This window comes from Oncorhynchus mykiss, chromosome 15 (genome assembly GCF_057628025.1).
Source record: "Oncorhynchus mykiss isolate SJ-2025 chromosome 15, ASM5762802v1, whole genome shotgun sequence".
Taxonomy (NCBI): Eukaryota; Metazoa; Chordata; class Actinopteri; order Salmoniformes; family Salmonidae; genus Oncorhynchus; species Oncorhynchus mykiss.
In genome coordinates, this window is record NC_143036.1 from 36,954,034 (window position 1) to 36,980,999 (window position 26,966).

The window sequence follows — 26,966 nt, forward strand, 5'->3', positions numbered from 1 at the left end:
AGAGAGTCTCAGTCTTAAATAATTTTCCACACACAGTCTGTGCCTGTATTTAGATTTCATGCTAGTGATGGCCGAGAATCCACTCTCACATAGGTACTTGGTTGCAAAGGACATCAGTGTCTTAACAGCGCGACTTGCCACGGCTGAGCGCAGCCCAATCCAGAAATCTGGCAGTGGATTCTGATTAAATAAAATTTTCACAGAACCGCTTGTTGCAATTTGGATGATGCTCTCTTGTTCAGATATCAGTAAATGGACTGGTGGCAGGGCATGAAAGAGATAACGAATCCAGTTGTTTGTGTCATCCGTTTCAAGAAAGTCCCTGCGTAATTGCGCACCCAACTCACTCAGGTGCTTCGCTGTATAACAATTGACATTGTCCATAAGCTTGAGTTCATTTGCACACAAAAAAAGCATACAATAATGGAAAGACCTGTATGTTGTCTTTGTTAAGAGAAGAGCTCCAACTTCTTATTCATAGCCTCCATTTTGTACCGCACATTGAATATAATTGCTGAGAGTCCCTGTAATCCTAGATTCAGATCATTCAGGTGAGAAAAATCATCACCCAGATAGGCCAGTCGTGTGAGAAACTCGTCATCATGCAAGCAGTCAGACATGTGAAAATTATGGTCAGTAAAGAAACTTTAAGCTCGTCTCTCAATTTTAAAAAAACGTGTCAATACTTTGCCCCTTGATAACCGGTGCAATTCTGTATGTTGTAAAAGCATTATATGGTCGCTGCACATGCAAGATGGCGCCGACCGAGATGGTCGTCTCGCTTCGAGTCCTAAGGAAACTATGCAGTATTTACTTTTTTTTAATGTATTATTTCTTACATTGTTACCCCAAGAAATCTTAAGTCGTATTACATACAGCTGGGATGAACTATTGGATATAAGAGTGACGTCAACTTACCAACATTACGACCAGGAATACAACTTTCCCGAAGTGGATCCTCTGTTTGGGCCACCACCCAGGGCAATGGATCTAATCTCAGAAGCCGACCCAAAACAACGACACCACAGAAGAGGAAGACGGACCGGCGTCCTGGTCAGGCTCCGTAGATGTGCACATCGATCACCGCTCCCGAGTAGACTACTCACCAATGTCCAGTCTCTTGACAACAAGGTAGATGAAATTCGAGCAAGGGTTGCCTTCCAGAGAGACATCAGAGATTGTAACATTCTCTGTATCACGGAAACATGGCTCTCTCGGGATATGTTGTCGGAATCGGTTCAGCCACCGGGCTTCTGCCGGGGGTCTATGCTTCATGATTACAGACTCATGGTGTAATCATAACAACATATAGGAAGTCAAGTTCTTCTGCTCACCCGACCTAGAATTCCTTACAATCAAATGCCAGCCATATTACCTCCCAAGAGAATTATCGTCAGTTATCGTCACAGCTGGGTACATTCCCCCTCAAGCAGACACCAAGACCGCCATCAAGGAACTTCACTGGACTCTATTTAAACTGGAAACCATGGATCAAGGGGCTACATTTATTGTGCTGGGGATTTTAAAAAGCACATTTGAGAACAAAGCTACCTAAATTCTATCAGCATATTGATTTTACCACGCGCGGGGGTAATACACTCGATCACGACTACTCTAACATCCACGATGCATACAAATCCCTCCCCCGCCCTACCTTCGACAAATCCGACCACAATGCCATCTTGCTCCTACCGTCTTACAGGCAGAAACTCAAATTATGTTCTAGTGACTAGAACCATTCAGTGCTGGTCTGACCAATCGGAATCCACGCTTCAATGTTGGTTTGATCACGCGGACTGGGATATGTTCCGGTCAGACTCAGATAACGACATCGATCTATACGTTGACTCAGTGAGTGAGTTTATAAAGAAGTACATTGGAGATGTACCCACTGTGACTATTAAAACCTACTCTAACCAGAAACCGTGAACGGATGGCAGCATCCGCGCAAATCTGAAAGTGCGAACCAGGTCTGGGAATATGCCTGAATATAAACAGTTGAGTAATTCCCTCCGCAAGGCAATCAAACAGGAGAAATGCTGGAACAGGGACAAAGTGGAGTCGCAATTCAACAGCTCAGCCACGAGACCTATGTGGCAGGGTCTACAGGAAATCACGGACTACAAAAAGAAAACGAGCCACGTCACGAACACCGACGTCACACTTCCAGACAAACTAACCACCTTCTTTGTCCGCTTTGAGGATAATACAGTGCCACCGTTATGGCCCACTAACAAGGATTGCGCCCCCCCTTCTCTGTGGCCGATGTGAGTGAAACATTTAAATGTGTTAACCCTCGCAAGGCTGCTGGCCCAGACGGCATCCCAAGCCGCATCCTCAGAGCATGCGCAGACCAGCTGACTGGTGTGTTTACAGACATATTGGAATCGCTACCTATCCCAATCTGCTGTCCCAAAATGCTTAAAGATGGCCACCATTGTTCCTGTACCCAAGAAGGCAAAGATAACTGAACGAAATGACTACCGCCCCATAACACTCACTTCTGTTATAATTAAGTGCTTTGAGAGACTAGTCAAGGACCTTAATCACCTCCATGCTACCCGCCCACCCTAGACCCACTTCAGTTTGCATACCACCCCAACAGGTCCACAGACGATGCAATCGCCATCACTCTGCCCTATTTTAATTATTATTTATCCTTCATTTAACTAGGCAAGTCAGTTAAGAACCAATTCTTATTTACAATGACGGCCTAGGAACAGTGGGTTAAATGCCTTGTTCGGGGCAGATTTACAGATTACAGATTTTAACCTTGTCCACTCTGGGATTCAATCCACCAACCTTTCGGTTATTGGTCCAACGCTCTTACCATTAGGCTATCTGTCTCCCCGATCCCATCTGGACAAGATGAATACGGGTCTCAACGCCACCCTGTACAATTGGGTCCTGGACCTTCTGAAGGGCCGCTCCCAGGTGGTAAAGATAGGAAACAACATCTCCACTTCGCTGACCCTCAACACTGGGGACCCACAAGGGTGCGTGCTCAGCCCCCTCCTGTACTCCCTGTTCACCCACGATCGAATGGCTATGCACGCCTGCAACTCAATCATCACGTTTGCAGATGACACAACAGTAGTGGGCTTGATTACCAACAACGACAAGACAGCCTACAGCCTACAGGGAGGAGGTGAGGGCACTGTGGTGTCAGGAAAACAACGTCTCATTCAACGTCAAAAAAACAAAAAGGTGATGATCGTGGACTTCAGGAAACAGCAGAGGGAGCACCCCCCTATCCACATCGAAGGGACAGCGGTGGAGAGGGTGGAAAGTTTTAAATTCCTTAGCTTGTCACCCAAAACCCTCACAAACGAGAGCATCCTGTCGGGCTGTATCACAGCCTGGTACGGCAACTGCACCACCCTCAACCACAAGGCCGCTACCATCCAGAAGGTGAAGGCGAGGTCATTGCAGGTGCATCAAAGCTGGGACCGAGAGACTGAAAAACAGCTTCTATCTCAAGGCCATCGGACTGCTAAACAGCAATAACTAACTCAGAGGCTGCTGCCTACATTGAAACCCAATCACTGGCCACTTTAATAAATTGATAAATTAATAAATTAGTCACTTTAAACAATCCCACTTTAATAATGTTCACATTACTCATATCATTACATTACTCACATCATTACATTACTCAAATCATAAACTCAGCAAAAAAAGAAATACCCCTTTTTCAGGACCCTGTCTTTCAAAGATAACTCGTAACAATACAAATAACTTCACAGATCTTCATTGTAAAGGGTTTAAACACCGTTTCCCATGCTTGTTCAATGAACCATAAACAATTAATGAAGACGCACATGTGGAACGGTAGTTAACACACTAACAGCTTACAGACGGTAGGCAATTAAGGTCACAGTTATGAAAACCTAGGACACTAAAGAGGCCTTTCTATTGACTCTGAAAAACACTAAAAAGAAAGATGCCCAGGGTCCCTGCTCATCTGCGTGAACGTGCCTTAGGCATGCTGCAAGGAGGCATGAGGACTGCAGATTTTCTTTCTACCTTTCTTTCCACTCCTTTCCTTTTTTGACCTTACCCTTCCCAGTCACAAGGTAAGCAATACGCTTGACCTCATCTTCACTAGAGGCTGTTCACCTACTAACCTCACTGCAACCCCATCCATCTCTCTAATCACTACTTTGTTTATTTTTCTCAACATATTTACTCCAACCGTACCCACTTAGCCTCTACCCAGATGGTCATGTGCCGCCACAATCTTTGCTCTTGCTCTCCCCCCCTACCCTCTCCTCTTCTATCTTTTCCTTTTGCCTCTTTTGCTAAATTCTTTTCCCTCCTGTCTCCTTAATATGCCTCTTCATCCTACTCTCCTCCCTTTCTGCATCCTTTGTCTCAATCCAGCATGACTTCTGCCACGCTATAAAAACTGGAAACTCAGAGCTGGGAAATCTGACTTCAGTGAGTTCAAGGCAACTGGGAACTCTGGGGGGGGGGGGGGGGGGGGAAGAGCTCTGACTGGGAAACTACGTTCTGAACAGTCACCCAAATCTAAATTGCAAGTCAAAAACTCAGGCCTCTTCCTAGAGCTCTGACCTGAAGTTTCATCGATGTCATCATGATTCAACCTAGTTTTTTCCCCCAAAGTTCCCAGTTGTTTTGAAAGCACCATAAATCCAGAGATTTTGATGACAAAGTTTGATGCCAAAGTGCTGTACTCACCAAGTCCAAAAACATATTGTATGCTGCTGCTTACATTATGTAACATGCCAGGGAGATAGTATTACTTTCTTAGCTACAGTATAGATAAGTATATGTTGTGTAGTAAGCTGTTAATAGCCCAATAGCCCACCATAATAATTGTCCCATTTCCCCCTCTTAAATTCGCCTTCCTGTTCTGACTTGGTGGTGCACTTGTAGCCTACAGCCTGTTTTAGAGAAATGTAATCTTTGAATATTGTAAGAGCTTTCGTTGTCTGCTTTATATGCCCCCTTATCTTACAGCTCTGACTTGGTGTACAGGGAGAACACTGTCAGAACGGTCCATGTTCTGAATTCTGTAGCTGTACATTTCAAAAGTACTGAACAAATAGTTATATTGACTACGTCCGACCTAGCTTGCTCATTAATGTCTTAATCGAAATCACGGATTTCCTCTCATCCGCTCGTCGTCCCCTTTAGCCTTTGTTTGTACATCTCAATTGTCAGTAGAAACCACATTTGTTGAAGCAAGTCAGCCATATGTGCGCGTGTCCGTGTTGTGTGTAAATTGACTATGCAAACAATTTGGAATTTCCAACACATTGTTTCTTATAAAAACAAGAAATGACGCAGTCAGTCTTTCCTTAACTCTTAGCCAAGAGAGACTTGCATGCATAGTTTTAATATTAGCCCTCTGATTACAATGAAGAGCAAGACGTGCGGCTCTGTTCTGGGCCAGGTGCAGTTTAACTTTCTTTGCAGCACTTGACTTATATGACTGGACAATAATCAATGTAAGATAAAACTAGATCCAGCAGGACTTGAATCAAAATGTTTTGACCACGACAATTTACAATCTAAGGTAAGGCCAAGTAATCTCCTACACTTGCTCAACAGTCTCACCATTCATTCCTAGATTCAGCTGAGGTCTAGCACTTAGGGAATGATTTGTACCAAATGCAATGCTCTTAGCTTTAGAGATGTTCAGGACCAGTTTTTTACTGGCCACCCATTCCAAAACAGACTGCAACTCTTTGGTAAGGGCAGTGACTTCATTAGCTGTGGCTGCATATATGGTTGAATCATCAGCATACATAGACAAACATGCTTTGTTTAATGCCAGTGGTAGGTCACTGGTAAAAATAGAAAAGAGTAGAGGGCCTAGAGAGCAGCCCTGTGGTACACCACACTTTACGTGTTTTACATTAGAGAAGCTTCCATTAAAGAAAACCCTCTGAGATATATTAGATAGATGGGTCTGAATCCATGATATGGCAGAGGTTGAAAAGCCATAACACATAGGTTTTAACAACAGGTTATGGTGAATAATACTAAAGGCTGCACTGAAATCTAAAAGTAAAGCTCCCACAATTTTATTATCAATTTCTTTCAGACAACCATCAGCCATTTGTGTCAGTGTAGTACAAGTTGAGTGCCCTTCTCTATAAGCATGCGGAAAGTATGTTGTTAATTTGTTTACAGAGTAATCGCATTGTATTGGTCAAACAGGCTAATGCTAAGATCTGGCAGCAAGCTGATAGGTCTGCTGTTCGAACCAGTAAAGGCCGCTTTACCACTTTTGCGTAGCATAATGGCTTGAGGACAAAGACTTTCCTCTAGGCTCAGATTAAAGACATGGCAGATAGGAGGGGCTATAGAGGCAGCTACGATCCTCAGACGTTTTCCATCTATGTTGTCAAAAGAAAAAAAAAAAAAAAATATATATATATATATATATAAAACACCTTTATTTAACTAGGCAAGTCAGTTAAGAACAAATTGTTATTTACATTTACGGCCTACCGGAGAACAGTGGGTTAACTGCCTCGTTCAGGGGCAGAACGACAGATTTTTACCTCGTCAGCTCAGGGATTCGATCCAGCAACCTTTCGGTTACCCCCCAATGCTCTAACCACTAGGTTACCTGCCACCCTGTTAATGCCAGGAGGTTTGTCATTATTAATCAATAACAATAATTATCCCCTCCGTTCTGTGGCCGAGTGATTCACTGCTTGCTAACAGAACAGGGCTGCGGACCGTTGAGTAGAATTGAAGGAAAACAAAACTTCTGGAGGACTTATCCTCCCACTCCCTTCTCTCTACCTTCCTTTCCTCTGTATCCACTTCTAAAGCCTATTTCTGTCACTCTACATTCAAGATTCTGCCTCCATCCCTTGGAAAATTCTCCAAACTCCTTAATCCTCCACCTCCTCTCCTCCCTCTAAGCAGACCATTGAAAAAAAGTTGACAACATCCGGTCATCATTCACTTAGCCTACTGAGCCCACTCACACAGAACTACCTTTGCCTTATTCTCCCTTCTCTCTCCAGATGAAATCCTGCAATTAGGGATGTCCGGCCGCCCAACAACCTGCCCACTTAACCCCATTCCCTCCTGTCTTCTCCAGCCCATCTCTGGAGACCTTATCCCATTCCGCACTTCCCTCATCAACTCATCCCTGACTACTGGCTGCATCCTCTCTGACATTAAGATAGACAATCTCTCCCCTCCTCAAGAAACCAACACTTGACCACTCTGTGAAAAACAGGAAACTGGTATCACTTATTTATTGTCTTTCTAAAACACTTGAGTGCATTGTCTCTGACCAACACTCTCATTATCTCTCTCAGAATGATCTTTATGACCTTAACCTTCAAGGCGGCTCACTAAGACCACTGTCATATGTGTCACAAAAGCTCTCCGCTCTGCCAAAGCTGACTCGCTCCTCTGTTCTCATCTTCCTAGATCTATACGCTGCTTTCGAAACCGTGAATCATCAGATCCTCCTCTCCACGCTCTCAGGGTTGGACGTCTCAGGCTCTGCACACTCCTGGCAGGTCCCTCCTACCAGGTGGTGTAGAGAGGATCTGTGTCTGTACCACGTGCGCCCACTACATGTGTCCCCCAAAGAGGCCCTGTCCTCTTTACACCAAGTCACTCAGCTCTGTCATATCCTCACATGGTCTCTCCTATCATTGCTATACGGATTAAACTCAACCACTTTTCTCCTTACCCCCCTTCTGACACCCAGTTGGCGACAGGCCTCTCTGTGTGCCTGGCAGATATCTCAGCTCGACAAAACAGAGCTCCTCTTCTCTAAAATGCTAATTAAAAGCACCACTGATAAAAATAAACCTCAGTAGTCTGACAACTTGCATAAGCAGGGAAGGAGAGGAATTTCCACGCCTCAGTGCATTAACTGTTTTCCAGCAATTTGACAGATCACAAGCAGAGTCGGATAAAAATAAGTAACTTGATTTGGCGTTCTTAATTGCGGAGGTGCATCTATTTCGCAGCTGCCTGAAAAGCTGACAGCTACAGAGTTTCTAGCTTTAGCTTTTGACTCCAAGGCATTTAAAATGGGGGCGTTTGTCTGCTAAAGAGATAAAAATATATGAAAAAAATGCAGGGTCAGGCATAGAGACTAATACATATCATAAAGAAACCTTTGGGGAGAAAATATTTTATATCCCCATAAAAGGTGAGATTAACATACCCAGTATGTAATCAGTATGTAAACATTTCTGTTTAGAGGGTTGTGTGTGTGAGGCTAACCTGTAACGATGTACGCTGAGAGTCGGGAAGCAAGTTCAGGGAGTGAATCATTTAATAAATCAATTAAAACATAATACAAAACAAGAAACAAACAACGCACGGACATGAAACAGAAACAATGACGACTGGGGAAGAAACCAAAGGGAGTGACTTATAAAGGTCAGGTAATCAAGGAGGTGATGGAGTCCAGGTGAGTGTCATAATGCGCTGTTGCACGTAACGATGGTGACAGGTGTGCGCCATAATGAGCAGCCTGGTGACCTAGAGGCCGGAGAAGGAGCACACGTGACATAACCACATTCTTTCCCTGGGTTTTTTATCTGGGCTTTAACATGACTGACTGATGACCTTGTACCTTTGGGGGGTTGAGTGGTCTAGAGGTCATCTGACAATCTCACCTTTGACTTGCAAGAGCATGAGTTTCTTGTAGGGCACAGCGCTGTTGTTGGACATCTGGTCGGAGATGTTGACACGACGCAGGTTGACACTGCTGAAGTTCTCCTTACTGGCCAGACCCGCCAGAGCCACCTCAGAGAATCCACTATTTTTATTCACTGGAACAAAGAGATGGAGCCATAAGTTAGAGAAGTTATAAAGAAATACAATATACCATATAATTATTAGGAATCAGAACACCAGAATGGAAATGAACCTTCTTATGATGGCATAGATGTGGTAAAGGAGCCAATGGAACGCAGGCGTTCTTAGCTGTAACGCAGTTGATTTGTAACAATGACATGAACATATGTTGGGGTTGACATCCATACAAGCATCATAAGCAGTTTTTTTAAAACCTCAAAACAATCTGAAACACACATTAAAACAATAGCCTAATTGTATACATTTTGCGGGGGGGGGGGGGGGGGGGGTAGTGAGGAGACTCGGGATGTTTCCCCCATGTTTCCATGGCAATTCCACTGTTTTGGTTGATTTCGATTGACCTCTGTACTGCATCTATAAAAGGTCAGACATTATGGTATGGCAGTTGGTCAACCATGGTTTGCCTGCGCAATGAATTTGAAGATTATCGGCACTGTATGTTTGTTAGCTATCCAGACAGTTTTAGTGGAACGATTCCATTGTTTTCTAATTAACTGTCAATATGCCAACATTTCATTCAAACAGTGCAGTCAATCCACAGCCACTACTGGCTGAAATCAGTTGACTTACAGACAAGATGTAAATGCAACAAGTACTGATATTGTATTGTAATAACACACAGCTTTCCAAGACAACAATAATTGAGACATTTATGGCCTGTTTACATCAAGGCCATTTATCAAGGCCATTTATGCAGACAATTGGTTTTGGCATGAAAAGAGTGTTTTGCAACCCAGCCCACAGCACATTACTCAACCAATAATGGTAGAAAAACAACAGTGAACATTTGAATGATTGCTCTGCACAATACCAGGAAATTAAGGCAAGGTTGCATCCATAATGCGCTCTATTTCCCTATAAAGTGCACTACTTTTGACCAGAGCCCCACGGGCCCTGGTTAAAAGTAGTGAACTACATACGGGAATCCTGTGCCATTTTGGGACTCAGACAAGGCATTTAAATATAGGTCACTTTTACAGCGTTTACGTCTGCTATCCCAGAATGCAATGTGTGAATGTATTTATAGAATAGAACTACAGTACAAGGCCTGAGTACCAGCTCCTCCTTGACCTACTGAAGCTGCCAACCGCACTCAAGCTCACCCATTCAACCTGATTTGAATCAGTTCAGGTACTGTAGTATAGGAAGGAAGCGAGTTACTAACATACGATTGAAAGTGTGCTCTGGAAAGTTTGCTGTCGTGGGAAGTGTGGGAAGTGTTGGAGAATATTTTATCAGAGAGCTGTTGTGGTTCTGTTAATGTGTGTGTCTCAACTACAATCACACATACTGTAAAGCAAGCAATTTAAAGCACAGCACACAGCATCCACCTCTGCATAGACTGACAATGCATTTACAACTGAATCACAATCAGATCTAAAACTTATTTTCCCCATATTCCTAGTTACCGAAACTCCCCCAACCACAAGCACTTTTGTAGATCTGAAGGGATGGATAGGTGTAAGGTAAGCAATATGGCAAAATCATATTGTGGACTAACCATAACCCTTCTAAGCCTTCATCCTCTTGCTCTAGATCAGGCCTATGTTGAGTCCCTGCTCTATGTACTCCCTCTCGTGCACTCACTCTTCTCTTGCTTCATCCTCTTGCTCTCCAGCAGGCCAATGTTGAGTCTCTGCTCTGTGTACTCGTGTCGGATGTCCTCTCTGGCCGCCAGCATCTTCAGAGGGTTCCTGGACGACTGGACGTTGCGCACCGGACGCACCGACCGCTTGTGCTCCACCATGGCTGAGGTCAGCCTAGGTCAGAAGTTAGGGTTCAACAGAAAGCAGGTGACGGGTTTTTACAGTGTTGACTCACCCCTGACCTCTGCACTGTGTATTTGTGTGTGTGTGAGTGAATGTGTGCCCATCCTTACTTGGGCATCTGGGTACCACCGAAGATGTCGTCGAAGTCGTCATTGATGTCCACCTTGCTGTTCATGTTGAGGGGCATCTCGGCCATGTGGCGGTAAAACTTGTCGAACATCTCATCATCCAGATTCATGACATCTTTGACCGTCTTCTTCGTGACTGTGATGGTGGATTCCTGCAGGCCGCCCACTGACGGGAGAAGCATGGAAGACAAGATGAGTAACATAACATTATGCTCAAGATGTCCTCAGTCGTCTCCGATGGTGTTTTTACCAACGATTCCAGTAACTTTAAGTAAATGACCTGTAGTTTTGCAAACCTAGACATAACCCAGTCACTAAGGCCTTGATAGACAGAGACCGTCGGTCCCAACCCCTCCCCCTTGGCTTTAAATCTTCAATATTTGCAGATCTGTAGGGTCTGGACAGGAATAAGCAGTGTAGTGGCGAAGCTTCCACCCTATTCCTTCCACCTTACAGATCTGCAAACATCAGAGTTAGTGCCAAAGCGGAAGGGTTGGGAGCGAATTGGGAAAGACGGAAACAGTGTACTAGAACAAGGCACTTACCTTTACTGTTCAACTTGCTCAGGAAAGAGTCCAGCTTATCGAGTTTCCTGTCCGACTCCAGGATCATGTCCGGTTTGGCCTCGATCTCTGCAAAGCAACACGCAAGAGTTACTTTATGAATGGAGAGAGACTGACATCTACACTTAGTCAGCACGGGAATAGGGTGCCATTTGGGACTCACTTTTCAATTAAATCAGAAGACATCCATCCACAAAAAAATGTCAATCACAATAGCAATGAAGGTGACATCTGTCTCATGCATCAACACAGCGTTTAAGTTTGAGGGCAACCAAACACTATCCCGGGGATCATATTCTATCAGACATTGGTTTCCAGATAACAATGACCACACCAATGGTTAATGTCACAGGGAATACACATGACAATTACAGGCGATATGATGCACACAACACAACAGCAAAAGGAATTTGATAAAACACCTTCAGTATCAGATAAATCCTCCATTTCTTAAAGAATAAAAACAAAGACAATTGATTATAACCAAATGTTACCATTGGCAAAATAAGTATTGCACTGTAGTTTGGTCGTGAGTCAAACAGCACAGAGGCTACAATAGCTACGCAGTGATTGGATTATGTTGAGGTGATTTTTGACATATCAGTGCTAGTGTATTTTGTATTGAGTGGCTGATACACACATTTTATGATGAAGATGAGTAGTATAACATTATTCACAAGAACTCCTCAGTAGCGTTTACATTTGGGTCGGCATGTGTCTAATGACAGTACCCCAAACAACACAATGCAGTCACAACCAGGGGTTGGAACGGAAATTATTTTCCAATCGTTCTGAACAGAACAGCTCATTAACTTACTCAAGCCCTTAGCATGGATAGAGAAGCTTGCTAGTTATTTACGTACATGTTTGATTGGTCAGACAAATGCATGCGTGAGATGCGACTGAAATCTCCCCGGAGAGGAGAACCAGTAACCGAAAGGTCGTTTGTTTGAATCCCAGAGCGGACTAGGTGAAAACTCTGTCAACATGCCCTTGGGCACTTAAGTGCAATTGCTCCTGTAAGTTGCTCTGGATAGGAGCGTCTGCTAAATGACTAAAATGTAAAATGGGAGAGAGGTGGACATGGAGGGGGCTCGGCTTGATCAGCATGACATGACGTGAACTGGAATGTTTAGGCTATTACTAACGTTATAATGTTACAGAATTTTATACTAGACATTAGGCATATTTTTTGGAACAAAAAATGACATTAACCGGTTCTCAAGATCTTAAAATAAAAGTAATATTCTGGAACACTAGAGATCACTTTCGTTCCAGGTTCCGTTTCTGTTCCTAAAATGTTTGTGTTCTTTTTCGGTTCTGTTCCCTGAACCGGTTCCAACCCCTAGTCAAAACTATTTACTGTAAATAATGTTAAAGGAAAATTCCACCCAAAAACAATATTTTGGTATTTGTTTCAATAGTCCATTGTTGACATAGACCCAAACTGTTTTGCTTGTCAGCATTCAAGTTTTCAAGATACAGAAATTATCCCCTTATGATGCAAATTGCTAATTCCTGTATTTTGAAAGATAGTTTTTGGGTGCAGTTTCCCTTTAAGGTAACTCATAGACCAGAGAGGAGAGAGAGGTTTATTGCCCAATTATGATTTTTACCTTTCTCACAAAAACATGAACTTGTTCAATCCTACTCAAAAGTTTAAAGCTTTGGATATGTGTAATAAACATGGTAGACAATCTGTCCAATGCTTTTGAATCCCTAAGGGTGAGGGGAAAAAGGGAAAACTGAATTGGGCTACTGACCTTCCAGAGGCTTAGAGATGGCAGGAGTGGTGTTCTTGGGTTTGGAAGGGAGAGACGTCACAGGGTTCAAAAGAGCAGAAGGAGAAGCCAGACCTGAAACACACACAGACAGACAGAAACAATATAATTGGATGTTCCACCACACGGAACAACAGAAGAGACCTGAAAAGTTAGGGCATAATGTAAATTAACACACATACACACATACACACATACATACATATATATATATATATATATATATATAGTGTTTGAGCTACTGTAGCGATACGCTAGCCACCCACCCAGCAGCAACAGTAGTACTGTAACAGTAACTGTCTGTCAGTCAGTCAGTGTTTGTGTTCTCCCCCCCTCCATTTCTTACAGTAATGCACCACGCTTCACTCAATCTCACTCAGCAGTAAACCTGACTCAACCAGGAACCGCCAAGACCCTCTGTACCACTGCTAACTGGATAATAGGAGACCAAACACATAGCTTTCGGCCCGATTGAAATACACACTGACTGCTGCTACTCTATGGGAGCTGGGAGGGTCTGGGAAGATTGTAGGGATAATTCTAGGCACTGGCTGCCAAAACAAACTGCAGGGTTATATGGAATGAGTGTAACTGAATTGCGAATTGACACGGAAGACCACTATCCACTGACTGACACAAACCCTGGCTCCGTGTGCGCTCAGATGCGTGTGCAAATACATGTGTTTTTGTGCAAGTGTGCCCATTAGATGACCCAACCTTTCTTGACCATGCGTGCGGCCACAGTGAACTGTGTGGAGTCGTTAGCGGCCCCGTGGCCCTTGGACTTCCAGGCCTCTTCTCGGGCCACAATCAGCTGCTTCCTCTCATGGATAGACATCTCGATAGGCTGGTTCTGGTTTTCCGTAGTCTCCTCTCCCCCTCCCATCCTCTGCTTGGAGAACACAGAGACATTGGGATAGGGAGACTCTGGGTGTAATCAGTGATGTGAAATATTGTCTATGTACTAAATGGCAGCCTATTACCTACAGTGCATTCAGGGAAGTATTCAGACCCCTTGACTTTTTCCACATTTTGTTACATTACAGCCTTGTTCTAAAATTGATTAAATATATTTGTTTCTTCATCAATCTACACACAATACCTCATAATGACAAAGCGAAAACAGATTTAGAATTTTTAGCAAATTTATAAAAAATAAAAAACAGTAATACCTAATTTACAAGTGAGACTCGAAATTGAGCTCAGGTGCCTCCTGTTTCCATCTGTGGTAAATTAAATTGATTAGACATGATTTAGAAAGGCAAACACACATCTGTCTATATAAAGGCCCCACAGTTGACAGTGCACGTCAGAGTAAAACCAAGCCATGAGGTCGAAAGAATTGGCCGTAGAGCTCCGAGACACGAATGTGTCGAGGCACAGACCGGGGGAAGGATACCAAAAAAATGTCTGCAGCATTGAAGGTCCCCAAGAACACAGTGGCCTCCATCATTCTTAAATGGATGAAGTTTGGAACCACCAACACTCTTCCTAGAGCTGGCCACCAGGCCAAACTGAGCAGAACCCGATGCTCACTCTGACAGCGCTCCAGAGTTCCTCTGCAGAGATGGGAAAATCTTCCAGAAGGACAACCATCAAAACCAGCAGTCCATCAATCAGGCCTTTATGGTAGAGTGGCCAGACGGAAACCATCATCAGTAAAAGGCAATTGACAGCCCGCTTGCAGTTTGCCAAAAGGCACCTAAAGACTCTCAGACCATGAGAAACAAAATATTCTGGTCTGATGAAACCAAGATTTAACTATTTGGCCTGACTGTCAAGTTTCACATCTGGAGGAAACCTGGCACCATCCCTACAGTGAAGCATGGTGGTGGCAGAATCATGCTGTGGGAAGTTTTTCAGTGGTAGGGACTGGGAGACTAGTCAGGATAGAGGGAAAGATGAATGGAGCTAAGTACAGAGAGATCCTTGATGAAAACCTGCTCCAAAGCGCTCAGGACCTCAGACTGGGGAGAAGGTTCTCCTTCCAACAGGACAACAAAGCCAAGCATACAGCAAAGACAATGCAGCAGTGGCATCAGGACAAGTCTCTGAATGTCCTTGAGTGGTCAAGCCAGAGTCTGAACTTGAACCTGATCGAACATCTCTGGAGAGACCTGAAAATAGCTGTGCAGCGACACTCTCCATCCAACCTGACAAAGCTTGAGGATCTGCAGAGAAGAATGGGAGAAACTCCCCAAATACAACTGTGCCAAGCTGGTAGCGTCATACCCGAGAAGAAGCGAGGCTGTAATTGCTTCCAAAGGTGTTTCAACAAAGTACTGAGTAAAGGGTCAAAATACTTATGTAACTGTGATATCACTTTTTATATATACACACACGAAGTAGGAAGTTTAGATACACTTAGGTTGTAGTCATTAAAACTAGTTTTTCAACCACTCCACAAATGACAAACTATAGTTTTGGCAAGTCGGTTAGGACATCTACTTTGTGCATCACACAAGTCATTTGTCCAACAATTGTTTACAGACAGATTATTTCACTGTATCACAATCTAGTGGGTCTGAAGTTTACATACACTAAGTTGACTGTGCCTTTAAACAGCTTGGAAAATTCCAGAAAAGAATGTCATGGCTTTAGAAGCTTCTGATAGGCTAATTGACATCATTTGAGTCAATTGGAGGTGTACCTGTGAATGTGTTTCAAGGCCTACCTTCAAACTCAGTGCCGCTTTGCTTGACATCATGGGAAATTCAAAAGAAATCAGCCAAGACCTCAGAAATAAAATTGTAGACCTCCACAAGTCTGGTACACCCTTGGGAGCAATTTCCAAATGCCTGAAGGTACCACGTTCATCTGTTCAAACAATAGTACGCAAGTATAAACACGATGGGACCAAGCAGCCGTCATACCGCTCAGGAAAGAGACGCGTCCTGTCTCCTAGAGATGAACATACTTTGGTACAAAAAGTGCAAATCATTCCCAGAACAGCAAAGGACCTTGTGAAGATGCTGGAGGAAACAGGTACAAAAGTATCTATATCCACAGTAAAACGAGTCCTATATCGACATAACCTGAAAGGCCGCTCAGCAATGAAGAAGCCACTGCTCCAAAACCGCCATAAAAAAGCCAGACTACGGGTTGGAACTGCACATGGGGACAAAGATTGTACTTTTTGGAGAAATGTCCTCTGGTGTGAGGAAACAAAAATGTATCTGTTTGGCCATAATGACCATCGTTATGTTTGGAGGGAAAAGGGGTAGGCTTGCAAGCCGAAGAACACCATCACAACCGTGAAGCACGGGGGTGGCAGCATCATGTTGTGAGGGTGCTTTGCTGCAGGAGGGACTGGTGCACTTCACAAAATAGATGGCTTCATGAGGAAGGAGAATTATGTGGATATATTGAAGCAACATCTCAAGTTTGAACCAAGTTCAACAATTTAAAGGCAATGCTACTAAATACTAACTGAGTGTATGTAAACTTCTGACCCACTGGGAATGTGATGAAAGAAATACAACCTGAAATTATTCACTCTCTCTACTACTATTCTGACATTTCACATTCTTAAAATAAAGTGGTGATCCTAACTGACCTAAGACAGGGAATTTTTACTCTGATTAAATGTCAGGAATTGTGAAAAACTGAGTTGAAATGTATTTCGCTAAGGTGTATGTAAACATCCGTCTTCAACTGTATATACACTGCTCAAAAAAATAAAGGGAACACTTAAACAACACAATGTAACTCCAAGTCAATCACACTTCTGTGAAATCAAACTGTCCACTTAGGAAGCAACACTGATTGACAATAAATGTCACATGCAGTTGTGCAAATGGAATAGACAACAGGTGGAAATTATAGGCAATTAGCAAGACACCCCCAATAAAGGAGTGGTTCTGCAGGTGGGAACCACAGACCACTTCAGTTCCTATGCTTCCTGGCTGATGTTTTGGTCACTTTTGAATGCTGGTGGTGCTTTCACTCTAGTGGTAGCATGAGACGGAGTCTACAACCCACACAAGTGGCTCAGGTAGTGCAGCTCATCCAGGATGGCACATCAATGCGAGCTGTGGCAAGAAGGTTTGCTGTGTCTGTCAGCGTAGTGTCCAGAGCATGGAGGCGCTACCAGGAGACAGGCCAGTACATCAGGAGACGTGGAGGAGGCCGTAGGAGGGCAACAACCCAGCAGCAGGACCGCTACCTCCGCCTTTGTGCAAGGAGGAGCAGGAGGAGCACTGCCAGAGCCCTGCAAAATGACCTCCAGCAAGCCACAAATGTGCATGTGTCTGCTCAAACGGTCAGAAACAGACTCCATGAGGGTGGTATGAGGGCCCGACGTCCACAGGTGGGGGTTGTGCTTACAGCCCAACACCGTGCAGGAAGTTTGGCATTTGCCAGAGAACAACAAGATTGGCAAATTCGCCACTGGCGCCCTGTGCTCTTCACAGATGAAAGCAGGTTCACACTGAGCACGTGACAGACGTGACAGAGTCTGGAGACGCCGTGGAGAACGTTCTGCTGCCTGCAACATCCTCCAGCATGACCGGTTTGGCGGTGGGTCAGTCATGGTGTGGGGTGGCATTTCTTTGGGGGGCCGCACAGCCCTCCATGTGCTCGCCAGAGGTAGCCTGACTGCCATTAGGTACCGAGATGAGATCCTCAGACCCCTTGTGAGACCTTATGCTGGTGAGGTTGGCCCTGGGTTCCTCCTAATGCAAGACAATGCTAGACCTCATGTGGCTGGAGTGTGTCAGCAGTTCCTGCTAGAGGAAGGCATTGATGCTATGGACTGGCCCGCCCGTTCCCCAGACCTGAATCCAATTGAGCACATCTGGGACATCATGTCTCGCTCCATCCACCAACGCCACGTTGCACCACAGACTGTCCAGGAGTTGGCGGATGCTTTAGTCCAGGTCTGGAGGAGATCCCTCAGGAGACTATCCGCCACCTCATCAGGAGCATGCCCAGGCGTTGTAGGGAGGTCATACAGGCACGTGGAGGCCACACACACTACTGAGCCTCATGTTGACTTGTTTTAAGGACATTACATCAAAGTTGGATCAGCCTGTAGTGTGGTTTTCCACTTTAATTTTGAGTATGACTCCAAATCCAGACCTCCATGGGTTGATACATTTGATTTCCATTGATCATTTTTGTGTGATTTTGTTGTCAGCACATTCAACTATGTAAAGAAAAAAGTATTTAATAAGAATATTTCATTCATTCAGATCTAGGATGTGTTATTTTAGTGTTCCCTTTATTTTTTTGAGCAGTATATATATATATATATATATATATATATATATATATATATATATATATATATATATATATTCGGCCCCCTTGAACTTTGCGACCTTTTGCCACATTTCAGGCTTCAAACATAAAGATATAAAACTGTATTTTTTTGTGAAGAATCAACAACAAGTGGGACACAATCATGAAGTGGAACGACATTTATTGGATATTTCAAACTTTTTTAACAAATCAAAAACTGAAAAATTGGGTGTGCAAAATTATTCAGCCCTTTACTTTCAGTGCAGCAAACTCTCTCCAGAAGTTCAGTGAGGATCTCTGAATGATCCAATGTTGACCTAAATGACTAATGATGATAAATACAATCCACCTGTGTGTAATCAAGTCTCCGTATAAATGCACCTGCACTGTGATAGTCTCAGAGGTCCGTTAAAAGCGCAGAGAGCATCATGAAGAACAAGGAACACACCAGGCAGGTCCGAGATACTGTTGTGAAGAAGTTTAAAGCCGGATTTGGATACAAAAAGATTTCCCAAGCTTTAAACATCCCAAGGAGCACTGTGCAAGCGATACTATTGAAATGGAAGGAGTATCAGACCACTGCAAATCTACCAAGACCTGGCCGTCCCTCTAAACTTTCAGCTCATACAAGGAGAAGACTGATCAGAGATGCAGCCAAGAGGCCCATGATCACTCTGGATGAACTGCAGAGATCTACAGCTGAGGTGGGAGACTCTGTCCATAGGACAACAATCAGTCGTATATTGCACAAATCTGGCCTTTATGGAAGAGTGGCAAGAAGAAAGCCATTTCTTAAAGATATCCATAAAAAGTGTTGTTTAAAGTTTGCCATAAGCCACCTGGGAGACACACCAAACATGTGGAAGAAGGTGCTCTGGTCAGATGAAACCAAAATTGAACTTTTTGGCAACAATGCAAAACGTTATGTTTGGCGTAAAAGCAACACAGCTCATCACCCTGAACACACTATCCCCACTGTCAAACATGGTGGTGGCAGCATCATGGTTTGGGCCTGCTTTTCTTCAGCAGGGACAGGGAAGATGGTTAAAATTGATTTGAAGATGGATGGAGCCAAATACAGGACCATTCTGGAAGAAAACCTGATGGAGTCTGCAAAAGACCTGAGACTGGGACGGAGATTTGTCTTCCAACAAGACAATGATCCAAAACATAAAGCAAAATCTACAATGGAATGGTTCAAAAATAAACATATCCAGGTGTTAGAATGGCCAAGTCAAAGTCCAGACCTGAATCAAATCGAGAATCTGTGGAAAGAACTGAAAACCGCTGTTCACAAATGCTCTCCATCCAACCTCACTGAGCTCGAGCTGTTTTGCAAGGAGGAATGGGAAAAAATGTCAGTCTCTCGATGTGCAAAACTGATAGAGACATACCCCAAGCGACTTCCAGCTGTAATCGCAGCAAAAGGTGGCACTACAAAGTATTAACTTAAGGGGGCTGAATAATTTTGCACGCCCAATTTTTCAGTTTTTGATTTGTTAAAAAAGTTTGAAATATCCAATAAATGTTGTTCCACTTCATGATTGTGTCCCACTTGTTGTTGATTCTTCACAAAAAATTACAGTTTTATATCTTTATGTTTGAAGCCTGAAATGTGGCAAAAGGTCGCAAAGTTCAAGGGGGCCGAATACTTTCGCAAGGCACTGTATATAAAATCTGCAAAAATGTATAAAAACCAATTTTTGCTTTGTCATTATGGGGTATTTTGTGTAGATTGGATTAAAAAAAATCACTTTTAGAATAAGGCTTCAACATAACAAAATGTGAAAAAGTCAAGGGGCCTGAATAAAAAAGTCAAGGGGCCTGAATAAAAAAGTCAAGGGGCCCGAATGCAATGTATAGTGCACTACTTTTGATGGACCCTGGAATAGGGCCCCCCCCCCCCCCCCCCCTTTATATAGCCTCACTATTGTTATTTTACTGCTGCTGTTTAATTATTTATTACATTTTTTACTTATCTATTTTTAAATTAATAATTTTTCTTAACTTTTTATACAGCATTTCACTGTAAGGTCACCATTTGATTTGAGATGGGTCTGTTACTTGAACTCAGTGAAACAATTATTTGGGCTGCAATTTCTGAGGCTGGTAACTTATCCTGAACTTTATCCTCTGCAGCAGAGCTAACTCTGGGTCTTCCTTTCTTGTGGTGGTCCTCATGAGAGCCAGTTTCATCATAGCGCTTGATGGTTTTGCGACCACACTTGAAGAAACTTTAAAAGTTCTTGACATTTTCCAGATTGACTGAGCTTCATGTCTTAAAGTAAAATTGGACTGTCATTTCTCGTTTCTTATTTGAGGTGTTCTTTCATTAAAATGGACTTGGTCTTTTACCAAATAGGGCTATCTTCTGTATGCCACCCATACCTTGTCACAAAACTGATTGGCCTAAACGCATTAAAAGAAGTTCCACAAATGAACAAGGCACACCTGTTAATTGAAATGCATGCCAAGCTGGTTGAGAGAATGCCAAGAGTGTGCAAAGCTGTCATCAAGGCAAAGGCTGGCTACTTTGAAGAATCTAAAATATATTTTGATTTGCTTAACACTTTTTGGTTACTACATGATTCCAAATGTGTTAATTCATAGTTTTGATGTCTTCACCATTATTCCACAATGTAGAAAATACTAAATAAAGAAAAACCCTGGAATGACCAAAATGGTACTGTATGTAGCGTCACAGCTATCACGCAACAAAGCTATGTACCGTCAAAGCTACAGATCCATAGAACCAAAGCTCTAGAAGCACTGACCGTCAAATCTATAGTGGATTATAAATAACCATGCTTTTCACTGGCAGAACTAGGCGTTTGGAAGAGTAGGTATGTTTTTAAATAGGCCATGAAAAAAAGTTGCCTCAGAATTGTGCTGCAGCGGTAGGACAGGGAGAGCAGCAGCAGAGCAACATCATTACAATGCCTGCAGACACATGGATAGCACTTTAGGAGTAAGGACAACTATAGAGACCGTATAGAACTGCAGGGTAGCGGATTTAACACACAAGCTCACAGCAACAAAAAAAAAACAGGCCTGGGCTTTTTTTGAGAGAGTATACAGTAATGGATATAGTGAATGATATGCATCCATATAGTAGATGAGCTTACCATGCAAAGCCTACAGATGCATGCATGATCTTTGGTGTAGATACTAAGCACATTACTACTCAATAACACTAACTGCATAAAGCAGGTAGGTAGGCTATGCATGCTGGCTATAGTATCCAGGTCATCAAACTGGATGCCTGATCTCACCTGGCTGTACTGATCAAGACAGTGACCAATATCATTGTCAGGGAGATCAGGATGAGAGAAAGTGGTGGTAAAGACCGGCTCCTACGGAGGGAGGGCCATGGAAGACACAGACAGAAAGGTCAAACGGAAAGAATCAATGACAGAGGGGAATAAACATTAGATGGAAAAACCGGGATACCGCCAACCTAATAAGCAACTGTACTCTGACAAAGGTTTGTAAATGTGGATTGTTGTCATAGCCTGCCCGCACAACTTCATTCAACACAAACAATGTCATGCAGTTTATGAGTCTGGATTTAAATGCAACCCAACTGGCACCCTAATCTCTACATAGTGCACTACCTTTGACCAAAGCCCTATGGGCCCTCGCAAAAGCCCTTTATAGGGAATAAGGGGCTATTTGGGATGCAAACCCATGCCATCACCACTTTACACAAAAAGCCTTGAGACTTGAAGCTACAGCAACAACCACATTAATGACATCTGATAAGCAGCGGGACTGAATTTGAGCAGGTCAATATGACAACACACCATCACCATGGTAATAAATTAAAACATTGATAGGGTTGCACATTTCTGGACACTTAACCCAAATTCCCAGGTTTTTCAAGAAATCCAAGTTGGAAGATTTCCCAAATCAGGTGGGAATAATAAATACAGGAATCCTCCAAACAGGATTTCTGGAAAACCTGGTAAAGTTATCAGAATTTTGCAACCCTATGTAAAAAAAAAAAAGAGACCACACCCCTGTCATTAGTGCCTTACCCCCTCAAGCATCAATACTACTGTGTATAAAACACCATACCAACAACACACCAGGGTATGTGTTAGGTTCCCCGCTAACACACTGGTCTTACCCAGAGCTGATCAGACACAACCAACTCATTAATCAGCATCCCTTCTTCCTAAAGAAGGACAACCAGGAGAAAAAGGACAAGTGTTGTCTGTAGACTAAGTTGTCATCCGATTGGCTGAGGCTAAGCTAAAACATCAACCTCTACCTCAGCACCCTATAAACCTTAACTGACTTTTGAGATGTTGACTTTGAAATACAAGCTATATTCTTGTCAGGTGTCATTTAAACCAGGGGTTCCCAAACATTCCCTCCCCCTATATTAAATACAAACACCAGCTTTATTTTTTATTTTATTTAAGGGACCTAGGAAAATCCTGCATCCTTCCTGCAATTTTACGTGGTTTAACGAGTTTAATTACATCTTTTAGGTTCGAAGACGAAGAAAAGTCTAGAGCTGATTTCCCCAAATGTTATTCCACTACCAAATGTTTTATGATCACTTATATGAACACTTAATTAAATGACACACACTTTCTCTAAAAGAGTGATTTGATCAATTGATAGGTGACAGAGTCACACATTCTCAATCTATCAAATCAAGATGCATACACATTCACCATATGGGGGGGCAATGCCCCTTAGGTTGGGAACCCATGATTTAAACAATGTTTTTAGGATCACCACTTTTTTTCCCACTTTCAGTTGAGTCCCTGAAGTTGCTGTGAGCTGTACCTTTAACATTTTAAGCAATGATTCCATGTAGTTCAAACTCTTCATAAGCATGGACAGTGACATCCTAGAGCAGAATGGGGTTGAAAGGGGTTGCCTTTCCTGATTTCTAATTCCTACTGTACTGTAGGCTACAGTATATCTCCTTTGACGTCAGAAGGACATGGTTTTGATTGAGCTTCCTGGCCAGGCTGAATGGGAGGCTAAAACAAAAACATCCATCCTTGACCTCATTTGAAGCCCTAAGACGGGCTTATTTCAGTTGATTCACTGCTCTTCTCTTTTATGCTTTGATCCTATACATTTAGTTTCCTCACCGTTCTTATCTTCCTCTTCAGAGTTAAAAGATCAGGGCCCATAGTCATAAAGAGTCTCAGAGTAGGAGTGTCGACCTCGGGTCAGACCCACCCCCGTGTAACCTTATTCATTATGATTTAAAGGGAAAACTTACTCTAAGTTACTTACTCTCTACTCTTACTCTCACTCCTACTCTAAGACGCATGATGAATACAGACGACTCAGGCCTGACAACAGCCTCCTTTTGGTTTCACGAAGGAAATCAAGTTTATCGCAAAGTCTTCAGAGGCTGTCATAACTTGACAAATGGCAGCTGTCATCGCATGTCTAATCTATCATAGCAGGCGTAAAAGAAACGCCTAAAACGAATTCCCCCTATATACTGGTCTTGACGAGAGAGAAAAAAAATGAACTGTCGGGGGGAGTTTCTCTTCTGCACTGTTCCACCAATCAGGTAAATGTGGAGGAGGAGTTAAGAGGGAGTGTCGCCGAAAGCGGAAGTCGAGTCACAGGCTCTCTTTTCATTTCCCCTGAAACCGGAACATCCAGTTGTTGGCGACTCGGCAGAGGTTACCACGTGGAACACTGAAGAATGTTTTCATTCAGTTATGTCAATTACACCCGTACTGTAAAAAAAAAAAAAAAAAACTGGCAAAGCAACAGAAAAAAAATAGGATTGGTGAGCCAAAACAAAACATGGTATTTCTGCTTCGGTGATAGGACAGAGAATAGGCGAGGTTGTGAATAGTTCTAAACAGAGAGGTAAAGTGTAAAAAAATCTCCCCACACCACTTAAAAACCCTCACACAACAAAGCTACAGTGCGCACGCAGAGATTGAAATGAAAGGTTTATTTTGAATGAAAGAAATGCACGCAAACAGAAGGAAGACAAATAGAATAGGAGAAATGACATAGAACATGCATTGGTTATTGTAGGCTAAAGACAAGATACAGAAATGACAACAAACATGCATTAGATTCATATCCTACACTTCATGCCTGACAAATAAAATGTGCAAAACCACAACGGATATGTGATATCAATTAATCCAATTCCTGATACTGCTCAGGAAGTTATCTTGACCAGAATACCGGATTTAAGGAAATGATGCCAACCTTAATCTGGTCTCCTTACGATTACATTTACTTGAAAACTACTGTACAATGTCTTCAGAATACACACATGGTGAGATAGCCTAAGTTCCTTGTCTAAATGGCTTACAGAATATGGTAAAACAGAGTAAATACAGTACTACTGATATAGGCCTACTACTCATTTCCAAAACCAACAATGACTATCATATTTGAGTGTAAGTGCAGTTTAAGATATGCACAGCAATTCTGGCCTCAATAAGCATGATAAGAAGCATGCTTTATAAGTGATTCTAACATGACTGAGATGAAAAGGAAAAGACAGACACACACACACACACACACACAATATCGATGACAATACACAACCCCTCTGTTTAGAGATATTCACAACTGTGTCTTGATATGAATTTACAACGAGTTCATATTAAACCAACAATTTTACTTTATTTATGGTTCATTGATACCAGTTAAAGGTGTCTAAAGGCGATAGCTGAAAGAAGCGACAACTTCTGCACATGGCAAAAGGACTCATTCATTCAGACAAGTGTTCTTACAATTTCCCCTTTTGGGATTACTTGATTGGAAAAGTAGAAAGCAAATGAAGGTGTTTGTGATTTCCCCCCAAAATATGCCTTAACTGCCTGATTGACTCTCTCATTAACATAAGTGTCAGCCAAAATCCTTTAACCATGTGCTTGTGAAGAGTCTTTAGTAGGGGTATAGTTTTCTGTTGATAAAGGAGCCTACCGTAGAGTATATACAGTAGTGAGTCGGGTTACCTTCTTCTTGAAGCTCTGCTCCACCTCCCATAGCTGACCGTGACGTTCTGACACGGCCACCTTCACCACATCCTGCTTCCGATTAATCCTGTTCCTCCAGTCCTCCTCGCCACTCTTCTTCAACAGGGCCAGCCTGGGGGGGGGGGGGGGGGGGGAGAGATGTCAGTCTTGGTTCTGCCAAAGGGCCATGGTTGTATAACACAAAGACACACGTAATACAGCACGCACAGTGGATTGTTTGAGCCACCTGTCCAATATAAGGTCAATTGGATCAATGACAACGAGCTGTGAGAGAGCTGAGAGATGGATGATAAACCATTCCCCCTATGGTCTCAGCTCAGTCATAAGGTCAGAACCTAGACTCTACAAGCTAGGTCCATTATTTAGAATTTGGAATCTTGCTCCTATTCTACAAGGAGCCAATCAGAGTGCCGGGAAGGTCTGGATGCTTAAACGACTCCAAAAGTGTGAAATGGCAACCTATTCCCTATATAGTGAACTATTTGACCAGTAACACAATCAAAAGTAGAGCGCTATATATGGAATAGAGTGCCATTTGGGACACAGGCGCACAGAACAGAGCTGAGAATAAATAGAGCAGGTCAGACCACGGGCACAGCGTCAGTCTCAGCCATGGATCTGGACCATAGCTACACACACTGATGGTGACGGTCAGTCATGATGGAACCCGAGTTGGGAGTCTGCTGCCAATGTTTGAAGAGCTGAAGGAAGTTCTTCTTATAATCATCATCAAAGTAAATAGTAAATTGTACCATTGGCAATGGAGATATTATATAGACTTAATACACTACATGGCCAAAAGTATATAGACAAACCTTCAAATGAGTGGATTTGACTATTTCAGCCACACCCGTTGCATGGAGACTACAGCCATGTAATTTCCATAGACAAACATTGGCAGTGGAATGGCCTTACTGAAGAACTTAGTGACTTTCAATGTGGCACCGTCATAGGATGCCACCTTTCCAACAAGTCAGTTTGTCAAATTTCTGCCCTGTTCAAGCTGCCCTGGTCAACTCCAAGTGCTGTTATTGTGAAGCGGAAAAGTGTCTAAGCGGAAAAGTGGAAGGGCACACAAGCTCACAGAATGGGACTGCAGAGTGCTGTCATGTGTTGCAACACTCTACCGAGTTCCAAACTGTCTCTGGAAGCAACATCAGCACAAAAACTGTTCGTCGGGAGCTTCATGAAATGGGTTTCCATGGCCAAGCAGCCGCACGCACACAAGCTTAAGATCACCATGTGCAATGCCAAGCATTGGCTGGAGTTGTGTAAAGCTCGCCGCCATTGGACCCAAACAGTGGAAACACATCCTCTGGAGTGATAAATCACGCTTTGCCATTTGGTAGTCCGATGGCTGAATCTGGGTTTGGCGGATGCCACCTTTGGGATGAATTGGAATGCCACCTGGGAGCCAGGCCAAATCGCCCAACATCAGTGCCCGACATCACGAGTGTTTGTGCCTGAATGGAAGCAAGTCCCCGCAGCAATGTTCTAACATCTAGTGGAAAGCCTTCCTGTGGAGGATGTTATAGGAGCAAAGGGGGGGACCAACTCCATATTAACGGCCATGATTTTGGAATGAAATGAGCAGGTGTCCACATACATTTGGCCATGTTGTGTAGGTAGAAATACTGTAGTCAGCTAATTTAATGAAACT

General features: G+C 43.1%; 1 protein-coding gene across 47 annotated transcripts in view; it reads right to left on the reverse strand.

Moving 5' to 3' along the window:
• Positions 1 to 26,966, reverse strand: part of LOC110490717 (supervillin) — a 149,892-nt gene that overhangs the window by 24,242 nt on the left and 98,684 nt on the right. For 24 of the 47 annotated variants that reach the window (XM_090199993.1, XM_090199991.1, XM_090199982.1 and 21 more), the window contains 7 exons: positions 25,286 to 25,418; positions 13,794 to 13,968; positions 13,059 to 13,151; positions 11,278 to 11,364; positions 10,715 to 10,898; positions 10,423 to 10,595; positions 8,634 to 8,789 (listed from right to left, as the gene is read on the reverse strand). In XM_090199993.1, coding sequence (XP_090056119.1) covers positions 8,634 to 8,789; positions 10,423 to 10,595; positions 10,715 to 10,898; positions 11,278 to 11,364; positions 13,059 to 13,151; positions 13,794 to 13,968; positions 25,286 to 25,418 — 1,001 coding nt within the window. Of the gene's footprint in view, positions 1 to 8,269; positions 8,497 to 8,633; positions 8,790 to 10,422; positions 10,596 to 10,714; positions 10,899 to 11,277; positions 11,365 to 13,058; positions 13,152 to 13,793; positions 13,969 to 25,285; positions 25,419 to 26,966 lie in introns of those variants that run through there. The other 23 variants (XM_090199992.1, XM_090199980.1, XM_090199976.1 and 20 more) reach the window with 3 other exon arrangements.